The sequence below is a fragment of the Octodon degus genome, unplaced genomic scaffold (genome assembly GCF_000260255.1).
Source record: "Octodon degus isolate 3935 unplaced genomic scaffold, OctDeg1.0 scaffold00005, whole genome shotgun sequence".
In the NCBI taxonomy this organism is placed as follows: Eukaryota; Metazoa; Chordata; class Mammalia; order Rodentia; family Octodontidae; genus Octodon; species Octodon degus.
Genome location: NW_004524581.1, coordinates 26,465,207 through 26,477,338, shown reverse-complemented (window position 1 = coordinate 26,477,338; position 12,132 = coordinate 26,465,207). Strand labels below are relative to the sequence as shown.

The 12,132-nt window shown below is 55.8% G+C and overlaps 1 protein-coding gene across 2 annotated transcripts; it reads right to left on the bottom strand.

The window, feature by feature from the left end:
* Positions 1-7,266: 7,266 nt before the first annotated feature.
* Pim1 (Pim-1 proto-oncogene, serine/threonine kinase) lies at positions 7,267-11,480 on the bottom strand. 2 transcript variants are annotated; one of them, XM_023720278.1, is made up of 7 exons: positions 11,198-11,365; positions 11,005-11,111; positions 10,841-10,891; positions 10,356-10,722; positions 8,740-8,916; positions 7,898-8,016; positions 7,267-7,810 (listed from the first exon to the last, which is right to left on the bottom strand). In XM_023720278.1, exons 1-7 carry the CDS (start codon positions 11,277-11,279, stop codon positions 7,772-7,774), a joined length of 942 nt encoding a protein of 313 aa, XP_023576046.1. In that variant the 5' UTR covers positions 11,280-11,365; the 3' UTR covers positions 7,267-7,771. The 2 variants fall into 2 exon arrangements, with proteins under 2 accessions (XP_023576046.1, XP_004624236.1); XM_004624179.2 differs by lacking the exon at positions 7,267-7,810 and having other exon boundaries at positions 7,859-8,016; positions 11,198-11,480.
* Between the last annotated feature and the right edge of the window lie 652 nt (positions 11,481-12,132).

Sequence of the window (12,132 nt, the reverse complement as noted above, 5' to 3'; positions counted from 1 at the left end):
TTTTTTTTTTCCTGTCTTTTTGAGCCAAGGTCTCACTATGTAGTCCAGGCTGCTTTTAAGCTCATTTTGTAGCCCAGGCTGGTCTGGAACTCATGGTGATCCTCCTGCCTCAGCCTCCCCAGCACTGGGACAACAGCTTGCATCACCATGCCCGGCTGTCAGAGCTCTTGCAAGGGGCAGGAGGAGGGGGTGGCTCCTCCACCCTGTGCCTTCCCCAATCCACCCCACTCCCCTCGGCAGTCCAACTCCGAGGGAAGAGGCAAAGGGCCACGTAGCTCTCCTAACCAGGTTGAATCTGAGCAGCAACCTGCTTCCTGCAGGCCTCAGATTTACACAGGGTGGTGGGGGCAGGTGAGGGAAAGGATATGAAAGGGCAAAGGGTGGGGGAGAGGGAGAGGAGACCCACCCAGGGGCTGGAAGGCTGCAGGTGAGCACGCAGTTAGGAAAGCTGGGGAGGGCTTCCAAGGCAGACACTGAGGTCACGGTGCCACATACCTATAATCTCAGCATTCGGGAAGCTGAGGGAAGCTGAGGCAGAGGATCGCTGCAAATTCCAGGTCAGTCTGGACTACATAGTGAGACCCTATCTCAAAAAAACAGAGTAGGGCAGGGGATATAGCACAGCAGCACAGCGCCTGCCTGGCAAGCATGAGGCCATGAGTTCAATCCCCAACACCAGGAGAGGATAGGGGAGGGGAGGGGTGGGGAGGGGAGAGAAAAGTGGGCGGGATGGAATAGGCCCTGTGTGTAGCAGGGGGAGTAGACAGAACTGGGTAGGGAACCTTATGGTAGGGGCCTGGTCCTCTGGTAGAAGACAGCAAGGATCAGGTGGAAGACAGAAGCAGACAGAAGCGGAAGAGGAAGCAGCCAAGTTGAGCATGGAGAGACCCTGATGGAGGTCGCAGGCATCAGGAAGGCCACGCCCACCCTGCACATGCACACACCACCTCGCACCACACAGCACCCCACACCTGCCACAGACACCCAAACCCACGTGCGTGCGCACACCATTACACCACCCCACACTGCAGGCACGCATGGATAGGGCTGCAAGATCCGCAGACCTGCCAGGCATGGTGGTGCACACTTGTAAACCCCGTACCCTGGGAGGCTGAGGCAGGAGGATCACAAGTTCCAGCCAAACCCGCGCAATTTAGCAACACAGAAAGACCCTGTCTAAAATGATTTTTTTTTTTTTAATGGGGTCTTGGTTTGTAATTCAGGCTGCCGCACACTCACAGGGCTCTTCCTGCCTCAGCCTCCCTAGCACTATGAGATAACAATCGTGAGCCATTATGCCTGGCTGAAAAAGAAAATATTTAGGAAAGTGCTGGGGATGTAGCTTAGTGCAAAGGCCCTGGCTTCAAGCCCCAGTACCTCCAAAACAAACCAAATGCACCATAGATCTCACGACCTCTGATGTACATCTGGGCATCTGCGGGGCTGTAACTTCAATCCACATGTTGTTGTCAACCCGAACCCTAAGGCAAGCCAGTTCAGCCTTACAAAGGAGGTGCTGGCTGGGGACTTACCGGCCTCGGCATCCAGGTGACCCATGGAGCCCACCACCACCAGGCTTCACCCTGAGTCCTGCACCAGGTGTCTACCTCCCTGGCAATGGGACCCCAGGGGTACAGAGAGTGAGGCCTGGGTCAGCCACCAGGAAGACCCTGTCAATGCGTGGGAAGAGCAGTTCCCCGGCCATTGGGAGCTCAAAGGTGCTCTGAGAAAGTTTAAGAGCGGAAAGAGGGGCTGGTGAGATGGCTCAGTGGTCTAAAGCACCTACTTAGAACAGCTTGGCAAAGCACAGGGACCGTGGTTCAATCCCCCAGCACCACATGCCAGCCAGCCCCGCCCCCAGGCAGACTGAGCTGGCCACACACACAAAAAAAATAAATAAAGAAATAAATAAATAAAAGAAATTAAAAAAAAAAAAAAAAGAGCGGAAAGAGCAGGGATTTTGTATCCGGCTGCAGGCTTGACCTGCAGGAGGCGCTAAATTCAAACATCCAAAACAAGGGCTGGGCACATGGCTCAGTAGAATTAGGCTCGCCTGGCAAATAAATAAATAAATTAATTAAAAGAAAATAAATAAAAGAATATTAGCTCGACATGGCGGCACACGCCTTTGACCCCAGCCCTTTGGAGGCTGAGGCATGAGGATCAGTGAGATTTCAAGGCCAGCCGGGACTACCTGTGAGATTCTAGCTTGGAAACAAAGCAAAAGGCAATGCTCACGAACAAACAAAAAAAGAATGCTGTATACAAAAACCGGATGGACTCGACCTGGAGGCGGGAGTGACATCACGCAGACAGGCCACTGCGGCGCTGCTACAGTTGTTTCCATTTGGCTTTGTTTTGGTTTCTGAGACAAGCAAGGTCTGGCTGTGCAGAGTTCAGGCTGACCTCGAAGTATCAGCGACCCTGCTGCCACAGCCTCCCAAGTGCTGGGATTACAGGCCTCGGTCACAGCGGTTTATTTTGTTTCAGTGATACTAGGGAATGAACCCAAAGCCTTCACTAAGTAAGACACCCCCTCCCCAGCCTTTGTCTTTTTTCTTGTTTCTTCAATGCCAGGAATTAAACTCACAACCACACCCTCGCCAAGCAGGTGCATATGCCGCTGAGCTACCTCCCCGGTCCCCCCTTTTTATTATTATTTTTTATTTCAAGACGGGCCTTAAATCACTGGGCTGGCTTGGAATTTGCCATCCTCCTGCCTCGGCCTCCCAGGTAGCATCCTTTCCTTTCCTGAGCTGGGTGGAGCGCCCGATGCGCAATTTAATGAAACCTAACAGCAGTCACGCTTCGACCAGCGAGTGACGAGACACGACCGCGAAGCAGAGGTCACAAAGAATCCAATTCCGTATGTCGGATGTCCTGTCACGATGAATAAAAATAAAATCCTCTGGGCTCGCCCTAGTTCTGCTTATTTTTGTACTTCCTCCCACTGGGGTGCGGGGGTCAGCGCAACCCTGCTCTTAGCAATCGGGGGGCCGGAAGTGCCGCGGGGGCTGAAGCCGTATCTGGCCAGGCATGCCTGTGATAGGCTGGCTGTGGTGAGCATTTCCAAGAAGCCGCGCAGCAGTTAAGGGAGCTGAGCAATATTTACAAGAAACGGCCCACGCCCCTCCCAGCCCCCAGCCCTGAGGGCACGCCCCCTCCCGAGGCGGGGGAGAAAGGTGGGGTGTGGAGTGGGCCCTGGCTAAGCCACGCAGACCTCAAATGCCCCACAGCAGCCGCACAGGGCCCGGGTTCCATCCCCAACGCTGCAAAAGCAAACGTTCAGGACGAGAGTGTGGACTGCGTGGTGGGTCCGAACTTTGCTGTGGCCTCTTTTTCTGATTTTTTTGCATTAGGGTCAGGCTATGCAGTCCATGTTGGCCTCGACGTTGAAGGGATCTTCCTGCCTCAGCTTCCTAAGTGCTGGGATGACAGGCATGCAACTCCCTTCCCCCCAGCAGATTAGTTTGTAAGACAAACCAAATTCTGCCCTGGCCATTTCTTACCATGTGATATTGGACATGACACTTTTAACTGTGCTGTTATAAAGACTAAGTCAAACACCTTGATTAACAACGGAGCCTTGCTGTGCAGCCCAAGCTGACCTCCAACTCATGAAGACCCTCCTGCCTCAGCCTCCCAAGTGCTGGGATTACAGGCGTGCAGCACCACATCCAACTCACCTTTGTCTTTCTACCTACTTTTTTAATTTTTTTTTTTTTAATTGTATTTGGTACAGGGTCTCACTATGCAGCTCAGACTTTCACGTTTTCAGTCTTCCCCACCTGGTCTCAGTGGCAGGCTCGGCGTGCCTAGGGCAGGGCCAGCACAGCATATGGTGTCCAGGGATGAGCCTTGGTCCTCGGCAGCCCTTCTGCCTACTTTGGCCATGAAGCATTGACAATAATTGGGAGAACTCAGAGAGCTGGGAACTGAGACCGAAGCCAGAAAGTTGTTTCTTCCTAATTCTACTGCACAGGTGGCAAACACTGAGGAAGACCAGCCATCCACATGGGACACAGCCCACGCTTGACCCCGTCTTCCTGGTAGCCAGACCAGGAGCTCAAGCTCTTCGTCTCAGGGTGAGGTAAACTGCCCATAATCTAAATCCAAAGCCGATTACCAAACTGAAGTTCCTAGACAGGTGTGATGAGCCCAGTACCCAGGAGGCTGAGGCAGGAGGATCCTGGTTAGTTCAAGGCCACCCTAAGCTGCGTCAAGAGACCCTGTCTCAAAAAACAAAACCAGGGCTGGCAAGATAGCTCAGTGGTCTAAGGCAAGCACAGGAACCTGGGTTCAGTCCCCCAGCACCACATGCCACACTGGCTGGGTGTGGTGGCACGTGCCTGTAATCCCAGTGTTGGGGAGGCTGAAAACAGGACGATCACTGTAAGTCTGAGTTGTGATAGTGAGACCCTGTACCAAATACATTAAAAAAACCAAAAACAGCAAATTCACTTGGTGGGTGGGTGAAGCATTTCCTGATTGCATTAGAAGTTTGGAGCAACTTTTATTTATTTGTTTGTTTATTTATTTTGTGTTTGTGTGGCCAGCTCAGCCCACCAGGGGGCGGGGCTGGCTGGCATGTGGTGCTGGGGGATTGAACCGCGGTCCCTGTGCTTTGCTTAGCTTATTCTAAGTAGGTGCTTTAGACCACTGAGCCATCTCACCAGCCCTGGAGCAACTTTTAATTGTTCCAGTGCAAATTTACTGGACAGGGTGAAGCAAGCTGGGTATAGGGTTAAGGTTGGCAGTGGCAGGGGAGGAGGGAAAGGGTTAGGGGAACCTCAGGAAGTCACCCCAGAACCAAGAAATCCTTCCTTCCTCTCCAAGGCCACATGGGTGCTGAGCTGGCAGCAGCCCAGCCCAGGACAAGGCAGGAGTGCAACAGGAGGAGCACCCGAGATTCCTGCAGACCACAGGCTGCAGATGCAGCTGCCCAAGAAGGGAATGAAGCTGGCGTGGTGGCGCAAGCCTGTCCTTACAACACTCGGGAGACTGAGGCAGGATTGCTTCCAGTTCCCCACCAGACTGGCCTACCAAGGCCAGCCTAAACAAAGGAACAAGGTGTATTTCTTTATTCAATAATGCTTACAGTGGTTTTAAGGGAAAGTTAGGAGGATTGTTCTTTGTTTTGTTTTGTGGTACCGCGGATTGAACTCAGGAACCTGCACATGCCAGGAAAGCGCTTACTCTACTGAGCCATCTCCCCAGCCCTCTTGCTGTTAACTAAGGTCAGTTTTGTTTTGTTTTAATGTGTTTGGTACAGGGTCTCACTGCGCAGATCAGACTTGTAGCGATCCTCATTTTCAGCCTCCCCAGAGCTGGGATTACAGGCACACACTCCCCCGTTCTTTTGTGGAACCGGGGATTGAACTCAGGCCCTTGCGCTTGCCAGGGAAGCACTTATTCCACTGAGCCATCTCCCCGCCCCCCCCCCATCTTGGTTCTGGATCGACTCTGGTCCCTGTCTTGCCTAAGCAGGCGCTTAGACCACTGAGCTATCTCACGAGCCCTTAAGGTTAAGATTTTTTTTTTTTTAAATGTACTGTATTTGGTTGTCACATGGTCTCACTACACAGCTCAGACTTGTGGTGATCCTTTCAGCCTCCTCAGCGCTGGGATTATATATGTGCATCACCACGACAGGACCATGGGCCTCCCTGGGGCGCAGCTGGCACAGCATGTGGTGCTGGGATGGAACCACAGTCCCTGCGCATTTGCCTAAGTAGGCGCTTTAGTCCACTGGGCTATCTTGCTGTTCCCATCACTTTTTATTTTTTTGCAGGACTGGGGATGGAACTCAGGGCCTTGCGCTTGCCAGGCAAGTGCTTATTCTACTGAGCTATCTCCTCGGTCCCCATCCCCAGTCAGTTCTTAAAGACAGATTCTCACCACATAGTTCAGGCTGGCCTGGAGCTCAGTGTAGCCCAGGCTGGCCTCCAAGTGATAGCAATCCTCCTGCCTCAGCCTCCCAGACACGGGATTACAGGCCATGCAGCACCTCACTTTGGAACTACAATGTTGTTGCCAGTGCCATACCAGGCTACTAAAAGCAAACTCCAAGGGGCCAGGGAAATAGCTCGGTAGAGTTAAGCGCTTGACTGGCATGCGCAAGGGCCTGAGTTCAATTAAAGCATATTCCAAATGTTAGTTGAGCAACAGGCCTGCTACCTGTAGCTCAGCCCAACTCTCCAGTGACAGGTCTGTAGAGGCAGCCACTATTCTGTGCATGAACTGCCAGATGCAGGACAGCCTGTGGACCTCACCCTGTCCCCACTGCCTCCCCCAGGGGGATGGACCCACCCTCTTTTTTTTAAGTATCATTTGTGTGGCCAGCTCAGCCCACCAGGGGGCGGCCCTGGCTGGCATGTGGTGCTGGGGGATTGAACCGCGGTCCCTGTGCTTTGCCAAACTTGTTCCAAGTAGGTGCTTTAGACCACTGAGCCATCTCTCCAGACCCCACCCTCTTTTAAGGCCCCCCCCCTTCCCTAACTGCAGACTGGCCCTTTGCTAGCGCCAGGTGTTCGTTAGTGACTGCCTCTGCATGGACAACCAGGAGCCACAAGTTAAGACAAAAGGTTTTTATTCAAAAACAGCCCAAGTATAAAAAAAAAATAATTAAGATCTCTTTTATTCCCCTGTACAGTATTTCACTCAGATAAAACCAGCAGGGCCACATGCTGTTCAAAACAGCCCCAGGGAGGGCCCGCAAGGCACACACCATCCAGAGCCACATCCCGACCTCGTCCTATGTACAAACCAGTCTACTGACAACCCGCACCCCACACCCCACAGCCGGGGAGCCGCAGCGGCCATTCCGCCCGGGTACCATCAGCCTACACACGGCAAGCATCACAGCCCTCCCCAAGAGGTCCCCAAGTCAGAGGAGGAAAGGAGAAAAAACAAAATACCCCCCATCTTAGAACAGCAGTTGTGGAAGCTCAGAGCAGGAAGGAACCAAATAAATAAATAAATAAATACATAACGCTGACCTCCAGGTTAGAACGAGCATCCTTCCAAAAGAAAAAAAAAAAAAAAAAAAAATCAGAAAAAACACAGGTAAAATAACTTAAAGGCAAGACTGACTTAAAAAAAAAATAGATCAACTACAATCCTTTTGTATACTACCATGCCAACTGTACACACATTTACAGCTTTTCCGTTTGCATTGTTCGTGCATTTTGTGTGTGTGTGTGTGTGTGTGTGTGTGTGTGCGAGGTCCTGGCTTAGAAACAGGTTAAGTAAAAACCAAAGAGGAAGACAGGTTCACTGGAGTTTTACTATAGGAGGCAGAAAGGGCGGGCAGCTCAGCAGTGGGCCCGTGACCTCTTCCTTGGCACCTTTCTTATGAAGGAGGGGCGGGAACCAGGGACCCAACCCAGGCAGATTTTTGGGGAAGCAGCAGATAAGAGGCAAGTTCAAGTATTTCTCCCAGCATGGCCGGAGTCCCGCAGAAGGCACTCAAGAGTCGGAAGAGGTGACAGGGACTCAAGTGACGCCAGTCCTACCCTCTCCAAGCCCACCCCCTCACCGACCCGCCTCGATCAGCAGAAGGGGACAGCGTAGCCGCAGCAGGGCCCCTGCACCCGCCAGGAGGGGACCCAGAGCCCTGGGGTCTGGAATGAGCTGTGAACTGTCCCTTGTCAAGCACTGTCCTGCCAGGCTCAATGGCCAAGTGTCACTGGGAATCGGGAGCGGAGACTGGGGCTTTCCCTCCCTGGCAGGTCTGGTGGGAGGTGAAGACCTGGTGGCCTCCGGGAGGGGGCTATTTGCTGGTCCCCGGCGACAGGCTGTGCAGGTGGATCTCCGCAGTCCCCTGGGGCAGAAGCGCATCCTGCATCCACGGGTGGTTCTATTTGCTGGTCCCCGGCGACAGGCTGTGCAGGTGGATCTCCGCAGTCTCCTGGGGCAGAAGCGCATCCTGCATCCACGGGTGGTTCTGGATTTCCTCAAAGGAGGGCCGGTCGGATGGCCTTAGTGCCAGGCACCATCGGATGAGGTGCTGACACTCTGTGGGAGGCAGATGACACCCATGAGAGGGGGGCGGCACTTGCTGGGTGCTCCCTATGCAGAGCAGGAAGGCACAGAACCTGGACTCTTCAGCAGGCTTTGGCTAGAAAGCGGCTCCCCTCTTAAAGCCTAGTTTCCAAACTTCAACAGCCCAAGCCTTTCCCACGACACCCACTCACAGAAATGACAGTGATGACTCGATACTATACTGAGACACCACGGGAGAGCAAGAGTGACTCAATTCACCCCCAACTTGCAAATGAGACAACCACCTGGTATGAGCTCCCAGGGACCACAGTGCAGGGGAAGGGAGGTGGGGGAAAAAAGTGCAGATTTTCCCCCACCCTTAGGTGGTACCAGGGATCCAATCCAGGGCCTTTCCACTGAGCTACAACCCCAACCTCTCCCTTTTTTCCGGGACAAAATCCTGCTAAATTTAACTACCCTGGACCTGCCCTCCTCAGCTTCCAGAGAGTCCTGGAACTTAAAACAAGGAGACAGCTCAGTGGCAGAGCACTTGGCTAGCACCCAGGAAGGGACCCTGGGGTCTGACGCTCCAGACCAAAAACTTGACAAGAGAAACTAGGGTCTTGCTGCACCCGCCTTCTGACCTCCCAAGGAATCTCAAACACGTGTGATCCCGGTGCAACAGTTAATCTGGGGCCCATAAATTCTCAGCCACAGGTCAGGGCTGTGTCACCTGGAGCTGCAGGAGGAAGTTACCTGAGGAGACTCGCTGCCGGAAGAAAACCTGGCCCCGGACGATCTCCTCGTCGTGCTCAAAAGGGATGTCTCCGCACACCATGTCGTAGAGCAGGATCCCCAGGGACCACACGGCCGCGGACCTGCCGTGGTAGCGATGGTAGCGGATCCACTCGGGAGGGCTGTACACCCGCGTCCCTGCGCCAAGGGAACAACAGAGACCGCTCAGCCAAAACTGATCGCAAAAGGCTTCCTAATTGCTATATGTTTATCAATAAAACTGTAGAAAAAAAATAAATAAAATATACTCTTAAAAAAAAATTAAAAAAAAAAAAAAAAAAAAGGCTTCCTAACAAGCCTTTCTTCTAAATGCAACAGACGAGCATCAACATCCTCCTCTCTGGACCGGGCGAACTCCTGATTCTTACTTCCTGGACCAAGAGCAAAGTGGTAAAGTGACTGCTGGCTGCTTTCCACCCCTATGGGACCAGACCCTAAACTAAATAATCCTTACAAATCAGTCCAAAAAAACAAGCAGCCCCAGTGGGAGGCCGCCCTCGAAGCGGCGGAGGGAGGATGCAGAACGTCCTCCAAACCTGTCTGAGAATCTCATCACACATGACAGCCAGGCAAGGATCCTGGCACATCTAAGCCAGGGCACCCACTGGGAGGCTCTCCTCCGCACCCTCTAGAACCTGGGCTGTCACCCACACCCTTTCCTCCCCTGACTGGAAAAGCACAGCGAGCAGCAGGGCTGGCTTCAGACCACGTGATTCCTGTTTACAAACTTTGGGTAGTAAAAAAAAAAAAAGAAGTAATCCCTAGGGCGGTCACCAGGGGGCAGCAAAGACTGAAAGGGGGAAAAAAACCTGGGAGGGCCCTGGCCAGCCATTAACTGTGAAATACAAAAAATGCAGCCCAGCCCAGCGTCTTCCAAGGGCAAATAAACACAAACCACAAGCCCGAGTCACAAGTTTTGAAAGGCTGTCGTTTGTGAGGGTAAGCCGTTCCGAGGATGACCCACCCTCCCGCTTTGATCTCGGGCTCTTCTGGCTTCTGTTCTGAAATAAGGCACTCCAAGCCCCTCCCTAAGCAAGATAGATTTTCACCCTTCCTGCGGAGACTCCCAACTAATTCTCAAACCCGCAGATCTTATTTCACAACAAGCCACTCCTGACTGCCTTGCTCCACACCGAAAAATAAAAAATTTTACTTAGTGAAACCATTTTTCAGAACCCTCACCCTAAATCAAAGGCTCCGAACAGAAAAACTAAACTCCCTTATAAACCAAAACAGAAATTACGAAAACCCCCATCAGCGCCGTCTCTCTCCTCCCTCTCATCTCTGCCCCAGACGCGAAAGTGGGTCAGACTTTGGATATCTGGGCTACAGCCCGTGGCCCACAAGCTCTTATTCATCGGGAACGCTTGGAACCCACTGAATTCCACTGAATTCAACCATGCCAGCAGCATTACAGGTTCAGCTGGCCAGGAATCCCCGGTGGAGCCGGGAAACTCTGCTACGCCCCACCCCGGCCAACGCCGAGCCCGGCGGCCCAATGACCTTTACAAAGGCCTGGCTGGCGAGGCCGCGGGGCCAGGCCAGGTCACCTGGGCAGCTCCGCGGGGACAACTCACCATCGAAGTCGGTGTAGACGGTGTCCTTGAGCAGCGCCCCCGACCCAAAGTCAATGAGCTTGAGCTCGCCGCGGTTGAGGTCGATGAGGATGTTCTCGTCCTTGATGTCGCGGTGCAGCACCCCGCAGTCGTGGCAGTGGCGCACGGCCTCCAGCACCTGTCCGAAGAAGCTGCGGGCAAGCTCTTCCTGGAGGGCCCCCCTTTCCGTTATGAAGTCGAAGAGATCTTGTACCGGCTCCGGCCTCTCCAGGATCAACACGAAACTGTCAGGCCTCTCGAACCAGTCCAGGAGCCGGATGACGCCGGAGAAGCCCGAGCTCACTTTCTTCAACAGGACCACTTCCATGGGCACGCGCGTGCCATTGGGCTGCGGGGAAGGCAAGGAGGGCGGTGAGTGGGGACAAGGGAGATGGCGAGGCGCGCGCACTCCCCAAGGCCACCCACCCGGCTCCCCGCCATCCCGGGGGTCGCGCAAGGGCGCTCACCAGCTCGCCCCAGTCAGAGATCCGGTCCTTCTCCACGTGCTTGATGGCCACCTGCAACCCCGGAGCACAGCGTCCTTAGATCACCGCACACGGGCCCGCACGCGCGCCTGCCCCCCCCGCACGCCGGCGCGGCGCGCCCTCCCTGCGATTGCCCCCCGGCTCACCGGCAAGTTGTCGGCGACGCGGACGCCGGAGTACACCGAGCCGAAGCCACCGCTGCCCAGGAGCGGGCCCACCTGGTATTGAGACTCCAGGGGTTCCTTGTCCTTGCCTGGGGAGAGCAGACGCAGGGCGCTCAGCCCCGGCCCCTCGCGCGCCCCGATCATCGGGAGTCGGCGGCGGGGGGCGCGCACTCACCGGGCGCCAGCTTGGTGGCGTGCAGGTCGCCGCAGGGTGCGGCGCGCAGGTGGGCGAGCGAGTTGATCTTGGACAGGAGCATCCCCACCTCCAGGGCGTTGGCGCGAGGACGCGGCCCAGGGAGGCTGCGGCGCGGGATGCGGGTGGCGTTGCGGCGGGGTCTGCGGCGGGTGCGGAAGGCCGAGGAGGAGCCCGGCCCGGGACGCCGTCGGCAAGAGGGCGCGCGGACTCGGCAGGCGGCGGGGAGCGCGGCTGCCGGGGCGGGACGAGGGGTTCGCGGCGACTATGCTCTCTGCGGCGGCTGCTGTGGCTGCTGCTGCTGCGTATCCCGCCGCCGACTGCACTACGGCCTCTTCCACCGCCGCGGTCGCTGCTGCAGACGCCGGGCTCGCCCCGCCGCCAGGAGTAAAGGGGCGGAGCGCGCCAGCGGGGAGGGCGCGCGGGCGGGCGGGGCCGGGGCGGGGCCTCTCCGGGAGGCCTAGGCTGGGAGTCGGGCCGCTGGGCTGGCGCGGGGAGGCCAGGGGGCGGGGCGACGGCGGGACGCGGCCACTCCTCTCGGGCCCCACCCTGGCCCCGCCCCCTCTGGCACGCCGCCAGCCAACCAGAAGCGGGCTGATCTGAATAGCCGCGCGCGCCCCGCCCCGATGCCCGCGGTCGAGTGGTCTCTACGCCGCCACGACGTGGCGGGAAGGAAAAGGCGCCAAAATGGAGGGGGAGGGGCGCGGCGCGAGCGAGAGGGAGGCGGGAGCCGCGCGGCAGCGGCGCGGCGGAAGGATGGGGAGGGGCGTAGCGATTCAAACCCAAACAATAACAAAGCCGGCCGGGGCCGCCGGGCCGGCGCGGTGGCGCTGGGGCTCGCGCGGGCCGAGTCAAGGCTCGGGCCGACCCGGGTGGTCCCCGCGTGACTCAGCCGAGGCCTCCGCGGGTGGGCGACG